Raw genomic sequence first — 21,972 nt, 5'->3', positions numbered from 1 at the left:
TTATGTCAGTCTGTTCTCTCATGTCTACTGAAGTACACAGAGAATACACCACATTAGTGCTCAATAACAACCCCTCTGCTGTCTCTCTCTCCATCTCTTTGTCTCTTGCTCCCTGTTTATCTCCATATGCAAGCTTCAGAATTTTTTTTTTGTGAAGCCCTTTTTAATCATCTTGTTTTTCATGCTAACCTTTTATGCCTTTTACTTCTGTTACTAAGAAAATCATTCAGAGATGCAATCTGCTCCAGAAATAAATCTTCAGACTGCTGCCATAGTGTCAGACTGCTTACAGATGACCTTTCCATCCTGATGTCATAAACGCCAAATATTTAGAGATAACTAAAGCAGAGTATACAGGTATTTTACTGCATCTGTTGTGCTTGCAAACTCTTTTATTGAGAAACAATGCCAAGAACATCACAAACTTCCCTAAATCCAGTAATTACACCATTTTTTTTTTTCTTTCAAAAGTGCTCATTTTAACAGCTTGTTAACGTATAAACAAACTTAAACGCTATATTTTTTCAAACTTTAAGTCTATGAAAATGTTCTGAATAACAAACTAACATAATATATACTTCTGGAGTATATAGTATGTATTTGTATCCCATAATGCACGATGCTCAAATCTAGCTTTTACATAAAGTTGGGTTTAAAATGCAAAATAGCTCTTTTTATTAGTGATAAAGAAATCAATTTTTTATAATAATCAATTAATTAATTAAATGTATTTAATAATCAACACATGTTTCTTTCAACATACCTTCTGATGTTCATTCATGTTTATTTCGTGCTATAACTAGTATTAAAGTGAAAGAGATGACAGGATCGCTCAAACTGAAGTGGCTACAGCAATGTCGCACCACATTAAAGACTGTAAACACGACATTGTTCGATTGTGTTATGAAATTGACAGAATTTGAAAGCTCAGACTTTGTTTCATATCATAAGTGGCAAAGCACAATGCTTATTGTGATTATTGAATGGCAGGCATGGTAAAATATTGTTTAGTGAAGTCTTGTTCACACAAAAACTGAAAACAGCATAGACTAAAAGATCTTGTTTGGTCAAAATAAAGCTTGATTCAAACAGAGAAAACCGGTATAACCCAGCCCTACAGCGTCCACACAGCTGCCATGTTTACCTGTTGTAGCTTATCCATGTTGTGTTCATGAAATAGACACTTTCGCAGTCAAATCCGCCATCCGGCAATTAAATGTCACCATTTTTGGTCAATGCTTTTGGCCCTCCAAAACCGTTTAGGCCGAAACAGAAAATGAATTTTCAGCCGAATATTTTCAGTTGCATGCATCTCTACATTTTATTTCCCAAATAAAAACTAGACTCTCTCACTAGCTAAATATGATGCAAAGAAGTCTAATATATCTGGAGAAAGCTAGCCGTTAACATTAGCATTCATCTTAATTGCTATAACTTGGCTTGAAGATGTAACATTTCAACATTTAAGAGTGTCATATTCCACCATTTAATTAAAAAATCCCATAAGCATCCCAAGAGGTCTGGGCTAAGCTCTGAATACACACTGACCCTATAACGGCCCGTCTCCCTCCCCGTCTATCTGTCTATCTCTAGGTTCAAGCTGAGGTTACATTCCTAATGTTCTGACAACCAACAAACACTGTAACTCAACCAGTCCTTCTCTCCTCCTAGGTCTCTCTGTTCATCTTTAGGAGCCTTTAACTCCTCTTTCCTGACAGACAATATGTCTCCCTTTCTCTCTGTGCCTGCTGTAATCACCCGTTTATTCATCTATGGGTTCAGGTCTGGGTCTGGGCTTGTTTAGCTCTCATTACGAGCGGCCCAAAGGGCGCTGGGAGAGGACGGGAGGGGGTATTAATCAGATTTGGGTTGGTTAAGCCCAGCTTAAGTGTGTTAGCGGGGTAGAGACAGGCCCTATGGGAGAGCAGTCACACACACACACACACACACACACACTTATCTCACTATTAGATTATGCACTGCCTTGCAGTGACAGAGTGTTTTGAATGTGAAGACCCAAGGCATTTCTTTTTTGAGCTGATCAAAATCTAACATCAACCGAGACAAACAGTTCCCAACTTGACTGGGTCAACAAGTGGTACGTCTGTTCCATTCTATTTATGACAAACCAAAACTAATTAACTACCGCCCTGAAAATCAATAGTCAAACATCACATGTACTGTAGAGAGACGCTACTTAAAATAGCAACCATGTTACTGGGTAGAAACTGTAACTAACACAACACCAGTCAATGATATATTTCACAATAGCTTTTATAGCTGGTTATTTTGTGAAGAAACTTGAGTCACAAGGGTTGCGTTGTTTGAAATAATCATTTTGAAAAATTTGTTGTCGATATATCAGATATTTTTTACAATACATTCACAATGATTTTGCTGGTTAAGCTCTTTAGGAAAGGCCAAATAAAATCCTTCCTTGTCTCACTTGACAGAAATGCGCAACGATAAAATTACGGTGCATGGCTGCAATATGCGGTGTTTTCCGCCAACTGGCATCCCGAGGTGTTGAAATACTATTGGGCAAATTAGCAGTGGGCGGGACCACACAGACCAAAACAAAACCAGACATTCCAGCACAGAACGCACATTTCAAAGTAAAATAACTGGCTATAGCATTGTTTTTCAGAGAAACAAGAATGTGAACTCAGCATGTTTCATAAATAACTGCAAACATATTATGGTATTTTTATGCTTTACTACAGTTTACACTTTTAAAAACCCAAGTCATCGTTTGTCCATGATCTTGTGTTAATGTTTCATGCTGGTGTTTCCTGTTATTGTTCCTTGTGTTTATTAAATGTGATTTCACAGTTCATCTGCGTCAAGCCTCTTGAATCTGGATTATCAAGTCAAGCGAGCGCATGACAAGTACTTAAGCATTTAAACTGATTTGAACTTCAGTAGCAAAAATGGCAATAGCTGGAGGCTCAATTCATTTCCATGGATCAGTTCAAATAGTCAGCTTCAATTAAATAAATGCTCTTGATTTTAAACTCTTAGCACTTTTCATAATAAGATGTTTCAGTTAAAACATAAGTAGGTAAATATTGCTGTTTATAACCATGTATTGATATATTGGTGCATATAAAAGAAAATAATTAAATATTATTCATCTTAGCCTCAATTAAGTGAAAACACTTATTCTTTTGAACTTTACATTTAAGCCATTTTTTATTGTATTGTATTTGTATATTGTTTATTATCCAATCCTTGTTGTAATATCAGAGTTATTTCTCAGCATGTTTAGAGCATGTGTTCATGCTGAGCGGAGGAGATTAGGAGACTCCCTGCCTACACACACCTCCTGTTTATATCACACACACGTTGGGTTTCCATGTTTTATGGGCATATTCCATAGACATAATGATTTTTATACTTTACAAACTATATATTATATCCCCTAACCCTACCCATCACAGAAAACCTTCTGCATTTTTGCATTTTGAAAAAACATAACTTAGCATGATTCATAAGTTGTTTTCTCTCTCTCTCTCTCTCTCTCTCTCTCTCTCTCTCTCTCTCTCTCTCTCTCTCTCTCTCTCTCTCTCTCTCTCTCACACACACACACACACACACACTCGCACACCTGTGTTCAGTGTTTCTAGGGTGCATATCCATATTTGTATCAATACTAGACAATGGTCTCAAAGCAACCGACTGATACTTACTTAGTCTCTGTCAAATATTGCATAAACGGTAACACTTTAGATTACAGCCCAGAAAGTACTGCGTAATTAAGAATTAAGACTGTGTAATTAATTATTGTCTACCTATAAAGTACTTACATGTAAGTATAAGGGAACAATATGACTCCGCAATGTCACACTTACCCAGTAACTACATGGAAAAAAGAGGGTAATAAGCACCACTACATGAAACAAAAGTATATTTCCCCAATATTTAAGCAAACGTTTAAGCACTTTTGTTAAAAAGATTACTGTATAAATGCATAGCCTGTAATTTTTAAAAACCTTATACAGTATGTATTGGGGTCCCACTTTATATTAAGTGGCTTTAAGTACTATGTACTTACATGTACTTACATTGAAATTAATAATTTGATACAATGTACTTATTGTGTAACTACATGTTTTTACATTGTACTTACATTTTAAAAATTCCTGCATGTAATTACAGCTGTAATTAATTTATGTAATTACATTTGTAATTACACAGTTGACCCTTCCCTTACACCTTAAACCAACCCAATCCACCACACCTGTCCCTAACCTTACCCGTATCACACCTCAATAGCAGCAAAAGTGTTTTACAATACAACATGAACACAATAAGTACATTGTACTTATTTTTTGATGTAAGTACATAGTACTTAACGCCACTTAATATAAAGTGGGACCGATTGTTGTATCATAATAATAGAATAAGTACCCCTTAGTTCTATAATACTCACAGTATAAATAATTTTTAATTCTCCTGGTTGTTACCCCATATTCCCCAAACTTTACATATTGTTCCCTTATACTTATACTTATAAGTACCTTTTACACTATAATTACTGAACGTTACACTGTAAAATCGCTTTAATTACACAGTATTTTCCCAGCTGTAATCTAAAGTGTTACCGCATAAACATTATCAATAACTGGACCTCAAGTCAATCAAGTACCTCAGCACACCCGCTCTAGCAAAAGTTATTTTGTGTGCATCTCATTAGCTGTCACTAAATTGTACAATAACTGTACAATAACATCATAATTGATGTCTTAACGATGTGGAAGCTGGCACTTTTAAGAATGTAGCTCACATGCCAAAAATCAAACAACAACACATCTTGCACACTTTCACTGACCCCAAAATTCAATATACATGGGGGCAAAAATCAATGAGTGCAAGAAATTTTGTCTAATATTTCAACGCATTCTCATCCTAGGGCGTCATATACTAACGCTTTTGACATTTCGTCTACATCAAACGCACATGGCACCCTTTATCGTCAATATGAGATGCAGATAGCTTTGTTCGGTTATGGGTAGGTTTAGGTCTGGGGTAGGGTTAGGGTTAGGGTTAGACCGCTAGGAGGCGCCTTCTGGCCCATATCTATCTGTGTCTCATATTGACGATAAAGGGTGCCATGTGCGTTCGATGTAGACGAAATGTCAAAAGTGTCAGTATATGTTTTGTTCCTGAATGAATCAGCATTTTAGAATGACAATAAATTAGGCTAAATAATCATCATAAAGATAGTCACTTAAATGAATCAGTTGGTTGAATGAATAACTCAGACTTTCTGCAACCTATACTGGCAGTTGGCAGAATTTAAGTATCATTTAATTCAAAATTTGTGTAGTCAACTGTCTATGACAGGCCTAAACCAGTCAAGATACCAAAACGTTTCTATACCAATAACGTATCTTTATTGACTTTTTGTTTTTGTCAAAAATCACACACAACTACTAAATTGAATGTATATCGGCCATTGAAACATTTTCAAAATTGCTTTTATTTAGAGAAAAAAAAAACAAGAAAACACAGCTCTGACATAAACTAGATTGTTCTGTTCTTTTTCTTTTCTATTTGCTGTCCTCAATGATTCAGATGTTGCTGTAGAAGAAAGTATGCCAATTATGTAGCCAAAGCAGAAAGCACTCAACCCAGCCCTTTCAAACCCTTTACCTTTAATAATTTTCCATTCATTCTCCCAAAAATAGATGAGTCTATTTGCTCTAAGAGCATGTGAACAAATGAGGTCTGGTGTATAGCGTATGGATTTGATAGCATAAGAGCATTAATTATTGCTATAGCGGACAGCTTTTCCATGAATAGTGCAGTAGAAAAGGCCAGCATCATTACTTAAACATATTCAAGTGTTTTTGTAAGCAACCTACAAGACGAGTTCTCCTAGAGCACATGATATCTGGACATATAATGAAATATAATGCAATAATCTGAGAGAAAGAATATGAATGTGAATATTCCCCATCCTGACATCCCCATTATGTAAAATAGAAAAGCCGGAGTGAACCTGGTAAACCTGCAGAAGTTATACGGTGGGTGAGACTCCACATTGGCTTTCAGTTTATCTGTTGTTTGGTGCTTTGGCTTCTTTTGGACATATTTCCAATTATTAGGTTACTCTGCATATAAAAGTTACTCAATATTAACTTACTGTTTATTAAGCTGTTGTATGCAAGCTCTTTCGCTCTCACACGACTGATTATGGGTTTTTAAGGATTAATCAGCATTGATAATTGCTTTGCGGAACTGTCGGTCGCAGTTTTATAGTTTTCCAAACATGTCTCTGTTCTTACAAAATAAACTTTATGAACTAGTGTGTAAAAGAGACGAAAGAACAAGGTAAAATATATACATCTAAAATGTGAGCATGGTATAACATTTTAATGTGGGGGTGCATATAAGATATACAATGACATTTGAAAACAAGTGAAATGAAACCATTTTTCTCTCTTCATTTTTTGTACATTATTTATAAATATGACAATAAAATAAAAAACAAACTTGTTTTAACTTGTCTGTTTAACTCTTTTACATTGTTTTTCATGCATGGCATTACACATTCAATAATTACACATAAAATAATTACACATTTCAACACAGCTTTTAGTTATTGGTCTCGGCAAAATCCACTATTGGCCGACTTCTAATTACACAAAACAGCTTGTTTGGCATTTATAATATTTTCATTAAGAAGATTAAGCCTATTTTTGACCATTACTATTTTTTTGCATTCAAAAAATGTAAATTGCATAGGTTAACATTAGTTAACTACATACTTCTAAAACATTTGTTATTTTTAGTGATTATTAATTTTCAATAGGCCTATTTACTATTGCATTGTTAAATCTTATTGTAAAGTGTTACCCATTATTTTCTTTATGAAAAAGGTCTATATTTTTTGGATTACCATAACATGGCCATATGTTTTTAGTATTATCCTAGATTTTTAATATAGATGGTTTTTAATTGTCATTATTGTCAATGATGTTCTCATTATGTCTGTTCTCATGGTTCATTGAGGACATGTTACAAAAAAAGGAGGTTGAATGAAAACAGAAAGAGGACCGTCACTCTCGTATGTCCTCAATAATTAAAGCAAAATAAGACTGACCCCCTTCGCTCGGCTGTGTAGCGCACATCTGAAGTTTATTTCCCATCATGCACCTGTCCCACGGGTAGAATGAATGAACATATGTAGACTATTTCAGAGGTCATGGGTTTGCTAGCAGAGTTCACCAGGGCTAATACTTTCGCGCATATGTGTGCGCGCTCATGGGGATTTCTGAGGATCAGACGATCTCGTTTCCCTCTTCAGACACCAATTTCCTGTGTTTTCAGAGGTCTATGAACAGTTAAACACAGAGATCAGCTCTTCCTGTGCTGAGGGTCACCATTTCAACAGCAGCATATGGAATTCTCAACACACACGAGAGAAGGAACAAATCACTTCTGCTGTGATGTACTAGCATGGGGTCCCACTCATGCAATAGGCTAATCATTGGAGAAATCAATGAAACAATTACTTATGAAACGTGTGGATTTGGATAAACAGATACAATCACCCATCTGACACAAGCTAATCTTTATTAATTAACACAAATCTTCAATACTTCACAGAAACACACTACAGGCACATGAACGCTTTGTGTAATCCGTTATGAACACAGATAGCACTATGATTCATATAATTATTTATTTTATTTTATCTGTATTATTGCATTAGGCTATACAATTATTTATAGGATACATAATTAATTATATATATATATATATATATATATATATATATATATATATATTTATTTATTTATTTATTTTTAGTACATTTATATTACACATATTATCTTAAACACCCAAAATGTCAGGTGGTGCAACTAAGAAAACTATTTAAAATGGTGTCATAATAATAGAAACAATTTAAATCCAAATATTATGGCATCATTTTAGATTTGAAACCTTTTATATAAACAAATTTTAAAACTCGTTTAAACACATTGTTCATGAAAAATATGCATTACATCAGTTTTGAATATATATATATAAAAGCTTTATATTTTAATGTATATTATTTTGATGTCACTTTAAGCATACTCATTTTTACTTTTTAATTGAATGTACAGATAAATATTACAGCCCTTTGTATTGCTTAACAGCCATAATAAAAATATGTAACTCTTGATAGAGGCCAAAGCAGCCTTACTTCGGAGTAGAGAGAGATTCGACCAATGAGCTGATAAATACACATCTACATGGCCGACACCTCTCACCATAGCAACTGTACTGGCAACCCATGGCACTGGGTAAACTGAGCCCATACCAAACCTAACTACCTATTACATTTCATAATAAAGTCAATAGGAGACGCCTGTGTAATTCATGATGTACTTTTCACGATTGCTTCTTTTGAATGTCTAGAGCTTGTATTTCCACCTGGTCAGAAATTGACAGAGATCATATAGAAGTTTTAAAGTATTATGCTTTTCAAATATTACCCTTCATGTGATATAGCTGTTTATGAATATAAAATGTCTGCAAAGTTTTAATGATCAAAGTGCATGAAAGTTATATTGTCCTAAAAGAAAGAATCGATTCTGAACAGCTGAAATGAGTCGTCAGCAATTCCAATCTCACTTCCTGTTACATACCTACGTAACAATAAAACTAATTTGCATAATGCCAGCCTATGGTCTTTATTGGCTGCCCGCGAACAACGTCTGCTTTGACCCGTCCTCAAACACTGTATCTAAGGCCTGGAAGAGTTTGGATGCGTGTTGTCGACATGTCAAGTAGACGCCATTTTCTGTGCTGTGAATCCACTCTGCATGCACTTCCAAAGGATGAGGATGAGGGCTCAAACTGATACGGAAAAAGCAATGCCATCGTTTCGTATCACTGTGCTGAGGAGGCCTCCGGAGCTGAAATTCAGATTTGACAATATCAATCCTTTCGCACCGGGTAGTTCTAGGAACTAGTCACCTTCTTGGTTCCCTGAGAACTAATGGTTCCCCATAGGAACATTTTCCTGGTTGCATTCGCACCGCCAGTAGTGACGTAAGCTACTGAAGTGACACGGTGGTTGTTGTGACTTTTATTTTGACGGAGCAGATGACCTTTATATTGACGGCGCTGAACTTGAACCTTGAACTTGACACACAACATAATGACGAACGTAGTTGCCCAGCCCAGTTTGTTTGAACCGCGAGAGGTGTCAATTGCCGTCATTACGTTGTGCGTCAAGTTCAAGGGTTACTCTTTTGGCGTAAATCGATGTGTACGGCCGTCTGCCGGAAGCTAGTTATTTTAGTCGATAAAGTTTTAAATATGGATATTTTTCTTACACGAACGCATCGCTTCGCTTCAGATTAACCCCCGGAGACGTGTGGAGCACTTTTATCATGAATAGATGCACTTTTAAGGACTTCCAAAAACATACAGCCATTCACTCCTTTCAAAAAGCTTGGAAGAGCCAGGACATTTTTTTAATATAACTCCGATTACATTCGTCTGAAAGAAGAATATCATATACACCTAGGGTGGCTTCAGGGTGAGTAAATCATGGGCTAATTTTCATTTTTGGGTGAACTATCCCTTTAAGGTACAGCCTGTTTGCTATGGTACAGAGAGTGGGTGGAAAATAGTCCTGAAAAAATAAATTGAGATTGTTTTTGGAGTAAGAAACCATGACTCACTTTTTATGGATGTCAGGGAAAAATATCAGATGAAAAACATGAAAATCATTAACCATTTTGTCACAAATTATTGTAATAGCATACTTAATTCTACATGACTAAAACACTTTTAAATGAACCAGTCACACAAAAATGTAAGGGTAAAAAGACAGTAAGCCAAAATGAAAGAATAATTAAATCCGTTTTACAGAATTTTCCCCCAAATTATCATAAAATTCCAAAATGTCAACAGATTCTGTCTGCTAACTGACCAATAAACAGAACATGTGAAAAGTATGTCACATCAACGTGCCCATATATTAGCACAGATCTCGGGAATTTAACATTGAGAAATAAGATTCCTTGACATCCAGAAATAAAAACAAACAAGCAAATTAGGAACATTCCTGGGACAATGAAAGGTGGCAGTCACTCTCACACATTCACAACTTCCCATTGTCTTCTTGAGTATTCAGAATCATATAGCTCACACAATTGAATTTCAACCATGTTTTAAGCCTTTGTTGCAATTCAGGATAGTTGGAGTTCAACTGGAGAGATTACATAAACTCTGAGAACCCTGAAAGGAACTTAGTGTCACCAGAAACTATAAGCCAGTTAAACTGTTTTTGCAGAGTTTATGACAACACTGCTTGTAATAATGGAGATGTAAGCCTTCGTTCATTCACATAAACACTAGTCATCAACAAGGTTTCATGAAGACTAGTAATACAAAGTTAAAGTGGAGAAGTACTAAATGCAGTCCAAGCCTTTTGGTTAAGCAGCGAGTCACAGTCTTAATGAGTGAATTACTGAGTCATTAATTAATTCATTAAACCGATTCATTCAAACAGCTGATTCAATTAGGAACAAAGCAAGCGAGTGTCTTTATGAATGGATCACTGATTTATTGATACATTTAAAAAAACATGTTACTCAAAATAAGAAGAGCTTCACATGCCTCCCCAGTCAGTTTTGGACATGTTTCACTATATTTGTGAGGACCTTTTCAAAGAACAAGAACAGCCAAACATAGACAACCACAGTCTCCTTATTTCTATGAACACTTGTGTAAGCGCATTTGGCACAAAAATACTTCCTGGTCTTAGGCCAATCATACGTCAGAGTCTGTTAGCAGATGTCATTCAAGTTCAGATGAAAGTATTCACTTTCAAGTGTTTTCTTTCCACCAGCTCACACACACGAACACACACAGAAATTAGTTCAGTACAAACATTCCTCCTACGTACAATAGAATTCTGATCCTCAGATAAGCTAAAGCAAAACTCAATTATCTGAAGCAGGCATGAGAGTTTGTGTGTGTATGTGTATCAGTGCTTTCATCTGGTCCAGTCAGAGATGTTTTACTTTAATATAGTGCATTAAAATGCACATTCTTCCATAAAAAGAAATGTAAGTCTTGCGCAAATCTGCAAAGTTGAACAGGCTGCATTTCTTTTTGGCCTTAAACGCATAATTGCTTCAATTGATTCATTGCTTCAATTTTGGGTTTGTTTGGATGGTTCATATAAAATTCATAGTTAAAAACAAAACCAAAAAAACTGTTCAGTGATTTGTTTGTTCATCAATGTTTTTTTATTCCATTTAAACAGATACTGCTCTGATTGTAAATATAGGCTACACCACCTTTCAAAAGAGTGGTATCACTTGGGGGACCTATAATGCCCTTTGAAAGTCTTGATTTTGTTTTCAGGGTCTACTAGAATAGGCTTTCATGCTTGATTTAAAGGGATAGTTCACTTTGAAATTCAATTTTGGTATGTTTTAGCTTACCTCAAGGGCATCCAAGATGTAGGTGTCTTTTTTTCCGCCGTAGTTTCAATTTTGATATTTTTAGGTCAAACCGTTCTCGTCTATCAGTCCTATAATGTAGGTCTGTGGTCACTGTCTCAAAGAGCATGCACAGAGTCCAAATTAAAACAATTCCCCATCGTCCAAATTAAACAATTCCTCATCGTAAGTACACATTGATGGCCTAAGACACGAAACGAGCGGTTTGTGTGAGAAAACGAACAGTATTTATATCGTTTTTACCTCTTATACACAGTTCATTGGAACGAATGCCGTAGGCAAGGCGGCATCTATTCTAGTGTATATATATCTATGCACCAGTCTGCGCACACGTCACACACCAGGATGCGCACGCGCCCTCAGATCACTTGGACGTGGCTGTGTACAAGAGTTAAAAAACGATATAAATACTGTTCGTTTTCTCACACAAACCGCTCGTTTTGTGTCTTAGGCCATCAATGTGTACTTACGATGGGGAATTGTTTAATTTGGACGATGGGGAATTGTTTTAATTTGGACTCTGTGCAAGTGTGCATGCTCTTTGAGACAGTGACCACAGACCTACATTATAGGACTGATAGACGAGAACTGTTTGACCTAAAAATATCAAAATTGAAACTACGGCGGAAAAAAAGACACCTACATCTTGGATGGCCTTGAGGTAAGCTAAAACATACCAAAATTTAATTTCAAAGTAAATTATCCCTTTAATATATATATATTTGTTTTTATATACATGTTAGTTTTTTCTTTGTTTTGTTTTTTTCCCACAAATTTTAAATTGTTGCAGCACCTCTCTTTCAAGTCAGTCAGTAACGCTCAGTTTAGTTCTGGTCTCTATGAAGCCCCCACTGCTAAAAAGCACAATGTGCTCTGATTGGTCGGATGGACCAGTGTGTTTTTTTTTATTAAAAATTTGATTTAAATTTCTGGATTAAATTGTCTGAGATTACTGTTCAACACGGCACAAAAAAAAAAAAAAAAAAAACAATGTAAAAATAAGTGGAACAGGCATATATATAAAATATTTAAACGAACCTGACTCACACTCAGGTCACACTGCAGCTGCCATTACCTGAGATACGATCTTATACAAAAGCCTCTAAAGACATCCGGTTGAAGAAGCAGTTAATCGTATCAAAAAAATGTATTTACCAGTGTCTCTTTTCTTTCCAAAGACTGATAGAATGAGCTCAGGTTGCATAAGAGTGGATACTTACTAAACATCTGGCTGACGATAAAAAAAAAATCCCTTAGGCGAGCCTACATTAAAAGAGGTATCTGAACCATATCTCAAACCAGAATATCATAGAGACTTGGGATGGCCTCTTGTGACCTGGGTAACCTTAAAAAGCCATGACAACCAGCCACAAATGCACAAATGTTTTTCTTCAAATGCAATGCAAAGCACACACTTTTTCATAATATTTTTTTTTATGTATATCACCCATCATCTGGCAACTTCCAAGTCAAACATCAAGGTAAAACTCATCTTTTGCTGCTTCTACAATGAATCGGTACTGACATAAGCAAGTCAATGACAACAGAGAGAGTTCCAGAGCACTCAATCCTAGTCCTTCTCAGAGAACTTTATATTGGACTGAATTCGTGCTGAACATAGTAAAGGCCTGTTCGCATAAAGAACGATAACTCTAGTTAAATTAGGATATTTAAGTAGCTTTTATAAACATGCCTTTGAAAAAAAAAATTGGTCCATCAAGTGAAAAAAACAAAAAAAAACAGCGCGGAGCTAATTCAATATTGACTGAACAATTTACAATTTAAGGATGTTGAATAACTGCATATATTGCTGCATATAAGACAGCAAGCTTGTGTAACATAACATTTAACACACATCACTCTCTGTGGATAAAGTGCTAAAGTGTCAATACACATCCTGTTATTAATTTAGCTGCAACAGTGCTAAAAGCTTCCTGTGTATATAAGTAAGTTTATTAATAGACAGAATTATGAAAATGCCCAACTCTGACCCAAAATGACAAGAACACACACCGCATCGGTACACATCATACTTTCATCACCTTCCAAATTCTTAAGTAGGAACTTCTCACAAACACTTGAGGGCTATTATAGTTTCAATTCAGCTAGTCAGAAATGTGAAATATTTGCGTATAAGAATTCATGCACATGGCTAACAGTTCGGTACACATACAGAAGTAGAGGCTGTTTTCTGTTGGAATATACACACACACACACTCTTCATAAGAGTATAAGAGCTCAGAGAGACAACACATCACATGGCACAACAATGCATGTGAATGTGCAAAGCCATGAGATCCATGACTAGAATTTAAAAATAGAGAATGTAAGTAAGAACTGTACGCGTGTAAAGAGGAGTGTGTGTAAAGGTCTGTGGGTACAGCGTGAAGGGAAGAGTGTGTGTGTGAGTGACTGTCATGTGAATAAGAGGCAGCACATTCCTTCACGCTGAGGTGTGTAATCTCTCTGGAAACCCCTCCTCAGCGCTGAGAGAAGCCGACTATCAAAGATCAAGTTTGTTTGATCCAGACTGACCCCCCGTAAAGACCATGAGCCGTCAGTCTGGACGAACACATCAACACCCTCATTTCTCGCTCTTATTCATGAGCGAGTTATCATGCAGGAGTATAAAAAATAAACCTATCGCTGCTCAATACATGTACTCTACAACTAGCTGCACAGATAATTATGAGACATGCTGTTTTATGAGCTTATACAGTATCAGTTGAGATACGTCATTGAATATTTAATCAAAATCAGGTTGAAAAAGGAAAGGTTCCTTCCCACGTTATTTGTCTTCCATTGTTCAGCAATGAAGAAAAAATGAAGAATTTTAGTGATAATACATAAACCTTTCAAGACAGACCTTCTTCAGACTGTTATCCCAACATTATAACTGCTTATTTGTATAACTTTATATATTTTATGCTTGGAATCAAATACAGTAATGCTGTGTTTCAACTCAGTCCTAGTTAGATTCATGGCATACAAGTCAGAAAATACTTCCAAAACCAAGACTGGCAAAAAGGTGGACGATCCCTGTTGTGCTATATTAGATAGGCTATGCCAGAAACCACAAATGGCATGAGAAATAATATTTTAACATCCAAAAAATGTGTTGCAAAATTCAAACTGTATCAAGATTCTTTATGAATGTTGCACATTTTAAAGTTTCAAAAGATGTCCGGAAATGTGGGAGTGGAGTGCTCTTGCAAAACAGAAAAGTGAAGGGCTGATCAAGCAAATTGGAATTTATCATAATTCAAACACTATTTTAATGTGGTAAATGATGCATGTAAAAGCACACATGCAATGGCACATAAACAGCCGTTTCGTTATGTAATTGAGTGCCATCAGAGAAGGCCTATAGTGCACTTTAGCCAAGAGTGAGGGTCTCCTGACGACTCAAAGTACACTTACATAAAGCATATCTTATCCATACTCCTCCAACAAAACCAGAATAGATATTATACTATGATTATGATCGCCCACCTTTTTTTTTTTGTCCAGTCTTGGTTTTGAAAGTATTTTCTTACAAATGAGATGATTACAGTGTGAGTTGATGGATATTTGGTTCTATAGCTTATCTTTGTTTGATTTAGAATATGAGTGTAAAAATGGTTTTAATGAACAAATGTAATTGTGTTTGTTGGGCTGAACTGATCTGAATGAATCCAGGACAAGTTGTTAACTGAGAAACTAGGTCAACCCTATGCATAATGTAATAATAATGTATAATGTGACTAGAGAATTTTTCATTTACTGAGGATCCCTGTGTTCACTGTAAAGAAAAAAAAAATGCTGCCTTAAATTTTTAAGTACAATCAACTTGGATGTTTAAGTCATTTCAACTTAAATTACATTAAACTGACTCAAAACATGAGTTGAATCTTATATAGCCTAACTTAAAAAAAGTTTAACTTATTTTGATGAGCTAAAGCAATGTTAAAACATATGTTGTCATAACTTATTGATCTTTTTTTTTTTTTACAGTGTTGGCTGAGAATCTGATGCACTTGATCTCAATATTGTGAATATTTCAGACACACTATTGGTAAGATTTCAGTTTACGTCAATGTTTCTATGTCAAAGGTCATGTGTCCTGTGACCCTGCGCGCCCCAGGTCACCATCCACAATGGCTCTAAAAGCTACACCACCAACTCCTGTTAGACTTCTGTTCAAATTTGTAAAAGCAAAAATCGTGCGATTCCTTTCTCTCATCATCACATTCATCTCTCACATATAAAACACCATTTTCATCATTAAGCGTAACACAATTTCATAGTCACAACAAGTCTAGCCTTGCTTCGAATTTCATTCATTCTTGGTTCCATTAATGCTCAGCATGTTAACGAGCTGTCAATGGTCATAAGCAGCTCTCAAGAGCCAACCTTGCTTATATGAATGACTATCTATTAGTATAACTGTCTGGTTGTTATCTTTACAACGTTGGTTAGTAAGACATAAACGAACATGTTAAATCCAGAGGGGAAATCTGCATGCTCCTATGCAGACAGGAGCAGCAGTGTGCGCGTGTGCGTGTGCGCGCGCCCGTGTTTGTGTATAAGTGGGTCAACCAGCTGGATTTAAATATCAGTAGGCTAGCTATATGAATGACTGAATCACATCAGCTGAACTAGAATGCCGTTTAGTTCAGGAGACTCTAGAAACATAAAGCGTTTTGCTGAATGAAAGTGCACGTACAGTGGTTGGATCCGCTCCAGTGCTGATGTCTGATGGATGAGCTGAAGGGATGTGGCATCTTGTCCGGGATCAGACATCCTCTGCTCTGATTATAGTAATCCATCATGAGGAAAGGGTTCACATCCACACTCTCATACATGATCAGATCGGACTCAATTCCTCAATGAAACAGCCACGACTATACACTTCAACATAGAGCTTTAACAGAGAGATGGATCCATCCCAGAGATTCCCAGAGGAGATCAGGAACTACAGAAGCGAGTAAAACTAAAGCTGAAGTGCGTGTGCATGGTCAGAGATCCGGTTCGGTCCGATCAATGTCCGCTAAAATACTTTTTGCAAAAATATATTCACATAAAGAATCAACAATGTCCTCGTTTCAAAATGCGATTTCTAAGAAGTCTTTTAGACCGCATAGCCTATACTGTGTTCCTTTTTACTCCAAATCTTGATCGATTAATTAATACAATAATAAAATACTGAACGGACGAGGCATCAATAAATCCATGAAATGTTCAGTGTTGAAAGGTGAGTTTGGTCCAGAATTATTTGCGAAGCTCCGATTTGATGATGTGATTATTTTGTCTCGCTTGTGTCCCCCTGATATCATCAAAGTCGCGCAGCAATATTAAAGAGGTTCCTTTTAAATGTCTCGTGTCCTGCCGGTTAAAAAACAGCACACAGAAGCGCGTTTAATAAGCTTGTGTGAGCGGGTGTTCGTGCGCGCGGAGCTGCTGAGAGTGTGAGAAGATCTTGACGAGAGCGAGCAGCTGTCTATAAGCCCCGCCCATTCGCGGTGACGAACCGAGTGACTGCGTTCAAACCCCGCCCATATGCCGTCAATCTCCGCCCGCCTTAACGTCTCTATCTCCAAAGTCCCGCCCACATTACGTCGCTCTCACTTTTTAGTCAAGCAAAATACTTAATGATGCAAGTTTTTTTTATATATATATATATATATAGCAGGCCTAGAATGTCCCTACACAAAAATAAATAAATACTAAGAATACTAGCAATGTGGTCATCATGGGTTTGATTTCCAGAGAATGCATGAACTGAGAAATTAAATGATTTCAATGCAATGTAAGTCTGTCAAATGCATAAATGTAAATGTAATGTCCCCACAATATAACTGAAATAGATAGAGTTAACATTTCTGATCACCTATCTATCTATCTATCTATCTATCTATCTATCTATCTATCTATCTATCTATCTATCTATCTATCTATCTATCTATCTATCTATCTATCTATCTATCTATCTATCCATCCATCCATCCATCCATCCATCCATCCATCCATCCATCCATCCATCCATCCATCCATCCATCTGAGAGGAGTTTTATTCAGTGTTCTATCAAACCAGCTGAGTCAGCAGTAAATATTTGGAAATTTAAATTCATACAATCACACACTATGCATCAAACATTATACCAAAACCCATTTGATCAGTTATTTATTCCAGGATATATAATAAATGTTGGAATTTAGATTAAACATAGTTTGATAGAAAACTTTTTTATTACTTTTTTTTTTTTTTTGACAGAAAACTTTTTTATGATTTTTTTTTTTTTGTATTAGACAAGCACACATAACTGAAGAATAAACCTCATATATACTCCAGCTGTATTTGTGGTAGCTCATCAAAAAATGCATCAAGGATGAAGGACTAAACAGGAATAGCATCTCGAAATTGTCAAACCATCACATTTTATGAATTTTATGACATGTCCTCTAAGTTTTCCTTTCTTAAAAAAACTTTAGGAATTCCTCCTTCTCAAAGTTTGGCCTTTCAGTTCTCTCAAGTCTCATTTATCTCTCTCTCCATTCTGGCCTTACTAATTTGCCTAATGTTATGCAGCTGAACTTTTGCTGAACCCGTGGAAGCAGTCAGCCTCACCTCTCAATGACCCACTCCATGACACCGATTCGCTTCCATGCCTTTCTCATCTGACATCACACCACACAAAGGCGTTCCACCTTGTTCACCAGCCTTCACAACTACACGCAGCAAGAAGAGAGCTTTCTTTGAATGACACGCTGAAAGTTTCCAGAAAAACAGCCTCAGATGAGTCAAAAAACAACACCTTCTTGGAGCCTACAGCTTTTTGTGCATATCACTGTTTGTTTGTTTTTTTCTCCATGGAAAATCGAAAGTATCAACTCAAAAGTTGACTCAAAAAAGAGGAAACACCCTGAATTCACAGAGCATGAGATGAAATTGAAAATGCACCCTGAAGTCCTGATGTAATGTGATGTCTGTAAACCCTGGTTTTGCAAAACATTGTTCAAACATTGTTAACATTAGAACAATGCTAACAATGAAAAAATACTTCTAAAGCATTTATTGTTAATGTCAATTTCTTTACTAATGGAACCTTATTGTAAAGGGTTGTCAACTCTTGAAAGTCTAAAGGTGTTTTGACACAATGTCATTGCGTTAAAAAACGTAAAAACATTAAAAGTTTTCAAGCAAAAATAAAGAAGGTTGTTAGGTCTGAAATGATAAATCAATATCATGCTGTCCAAATTGAAGACGATTATTGTGCCCCTTTGTGGATCATGGTCCCATTATCGGAACACAGTTAATGTGATGAACTACACCTGTGGATACTCCGCTAGAACACCCGAGTAAACTTGAGGGGAACCGACTTCATGGCTGCGTCCGAAAGCTTAAAAATGCTGCCTTTGGAGGATGCATTCCAAAGTAGAAATGTATCAAGGCATGTCGGAATGCAATGTTAGCTTCACTTCCTGTCTCCTGAGAGACCTTCATCCGATTTCTGAAGGCAGCAGATCTATCCTTTGTTTCTTTTGACATCCCACAATCCTGTGCGTTTTTGACCAACATTTTCCACTTTTTATGTCATTTCTAGCGTGAAATTACTGTTGTACTAATTAAATATTCGCTAAGTTATCACCAAAGCTCTCTATTTATCTCATTTTCCTGCGTTCACACCATGTCATAATTATGTAAATAAAGCTCTTCATGCTTTCTAATCGCTCTCACGGTACTTTAATGTCATACACCGATCAGTCTGCGCACTTTAAGTCGAACACACTTTAAATCTGCAGTGGTCAGGTGATACAAGTCATAGCTCTCAGAGTTTACACACTGTAATTACAAGTTCTACAAGCACGTGAAGGCTTTTTACAGCTCAGAATCGTTAAGGTAATTACGACATGGCGAGAACACACCTAATCACTGCAACACTAGCTGATAAAAAAAAAAAACGTAGCTTTGAGATTTATTTGACTAATGCAATGAAATATATAACATAATGTAAGCACCGTATGTCAACAGTATGTTGTGAATTTGGGTCAATGGATATCAAGTGTTGTGTACTCCTGAGTCAAATGTCACAGTGATCCTAAGCAGAGGGTGAATATAAAACTGTGTGTGTTTTAATGCAGTACCTTCTGATAAGATAGTGAACTCAGCATTCCTCTATAGCACTCCAGTCTTTCTCCGCTCTACAATCACGGCAGTTTAATTGCTGGCAATAGTTTTAATTAACGATAATAACACTGTTACATACAAAGTTCAAAGTTGCAAAAAAAATATGAATTATATCACTTGATATAGTAATATTATTGAAGAGACAAACAAACAGATAAAGGTCACTGACATTTAAACTTTTCTATTTAATCTAAATTTAAAACTAGGTTTATTAAAACCAGGTTCAAAACAATGTTTAAATGTAACCCTGATTAAGTTGGAAGAAGTTTTACATTTTGGTGAAACTGATTCCCTGCCTATGGTCTGAGACGCTGAACCAAAAAATGGATGGATGAATTATTAGATAAACCTTAACTGAATCTAGGTTTAAGATTAACGCTTAATGGTGCTACCAACTCTATCCCTCATACGGTATGTACAGGGAGTCTGAGAGTGAATATGTGTGTGTTTCAAGAGTTTCATTTAGCATGAACTTCATCAGAAAGAGGAAATGGGGTGTGAGATTTTTGTGACTCACTGGGAAGGATGGGTGAAAACCTAATTGTGTTGTGTAAAATATCTCAACACTGAGAGAAGTGCATTTATCCTAAAACTATTTCTTAATTTAAACCTCATTAACACATGGCAGATTACATAAGAGACACACACAAAGGCTCTGATGAGTGACCTCCCCCCCATGACAGGGCAGCCAGTGTTTGAGTGTGGTGATAAAGGGGGGATAAGGGGGTAAAGGTGGGTTTATGGGCCAGACTAATGGCAGTAATTGTGGATAGAACCTTTGAGGGTGTTAAACTATTTTTATAACCCACACTAAAATATATTATTTCCTGGAAGTTAAGAAAGGTGCCCTAAAACCAGGACAATAGTGTTTGGCCTTAAACGGGACACATTGGTTGTCGTCAGCCAAATGCAGCTTTTTCAAATGCATTAGGTTGGTCTTTTCAAGGTTGCCGTTCCTACCCGAATAAATTCTCAGAATTCTCTCCATGGAAAAGTGTAAAATGACAGGAATAAAAGCTTGCATTGATGTTGAACTCGAGATCCCTGGAAGAGCACACTTTATTTTCATGCAGAGTTCTAGGAGCCCAATTTTAAAAGCGCTAAACCCTTTCAAAATTAATTTGGGTAACATAAATTGGGGGCTCATCCAGGGTCTTCAAGGAAGGTCAAAATTCTCCTAAATCAGTCTAAATCTGGAATCTGCACTACTGAAAAATCATAATGTTTAAATCTAATGTTTGAGTGATCTACTAAAATCCTGATGATTTTGCAGAACAAGTATCTCTTGATTTGATCTTAATGTAAATGCGTTTTTTAGGTTTCCCCAACAAAATGGTCTCAGAATTTATATTTTATGTTTTGGTGCAGTAACAAAAATTTATTTGAGGCATTTGTACTGTTTGAACGACAAATTGGAGTATTGCAACATCATTTGGGTCTGACTTCCTCCAACGCCCATGCCTCCAAGCGCCACACAGTTTGTGTTGTTCTAATACCAATAAATCCCTCCTCAAACCAAACACAGCTTTTCATCTTTTAGTGCAATGCCAAAAGGAGGAAAGACTGAGGAAACTCTAGCTGTGAACTAAGCCCACAGGGACGAGCTCTGAGCTAGTCTGCTCTTGGATCATTGAGCCTATGCATTAGATTTTAAGATGTGGTTTAACTAGGCAGGATGAAATCAGGAATCTGGGATTGGTGATGTGGGAACATTTTTCAGCACATTGTGAAATAACTAACTTTTATTGTAACTACTAATATTTGAACAAGCATACATGTTACTGAGTTCTCGGATATATGAAAAAATGACTTCTAAAATAAACTTTTATTTCTTTCAAACTCAGTAAAAAGCTTAAAAGAAGAATATTTCGGTCAGTTGATGGGCCCTAAATGACCTCCATAGTATTTTTCCCCCATCAACAGCTTGGTTACCCACATTCTTCAGAATATCTTCTTCTGTTCAGCAGAAGAAAGAAATTCAACAACTTGAGAACTATCGCTTTAAGTGCATCAAAGCTGTAACAGCCATAATAAATCTAGACACACAACTGACTTCTGGACACACAACAGACCTCCACATGGCCTTGCATTGTAGCTTTATCCTCTCTGACCCATAATTTCTCTAACACAGAGAGGCATGGCCCCTTTAATGTGCCCTATAGTGCATGCTTAAGCATTTATGGCACACGCTGCTGCTCTGGCAAGAGGTCTTTATGGCATGCAGCTGATGTAGGCAGCCATTACATGCTGTAATGACCAATATACACCTTTACCCAAACAGTCTTTTCATAGAGAAACCATCACTAACGTAGGCAGTAGGCACCATTT

At 36.4% G+C, this 21,972-nt stretch overlaps 1 protein-coding gene across 3 annotated transcripts in view; it reads right to left on the bottom strand.

Annotated features, from left to right (window-relative positions):
- The window catches only part of raraa (retinoic acid receptor, alpha a), a 198,292-nt gene that overhangs the window by 17,492 nt on the left and 158,828 nt on the right, over positions 1 to 21,972 (bottom strand). Inside the window, exon 1 of one of the 3 annotated variants that reach the window (XM_079850713.1) lies at positions 16,183 to 16,960. The exons of the other annotated variants lie outside the window; for them this stretch is intronic. Coding sequence (XP_079706839.1) covers positions 16,183 to 16,321 — 139 coding nt within the window. The 5' untranslated portion in view covers positions 16,322 to 16,960. Of the gene's footprint in view, positions 1 to 16,182; positions 16,961 to 21,972 lie in introns of those variants that run through there. 3 annotated transcript variants of the gene reach the window in all.

The sequence above is a fragment of the Squalius cephalus genome, assembly GCF_949319135.1.
Source record: "Squalius cephalus genome assembly, chromosome: 19".
Lineage (NCBI taxonomy): Eukaryota > Metazoa > Chordata > Actinopteri > Cypriniformes > Leuciscidae > Squalius > Squalius cephalus.
This window is presented reverse-complemented; position numbering and strand designations above follow the sequence as displayed.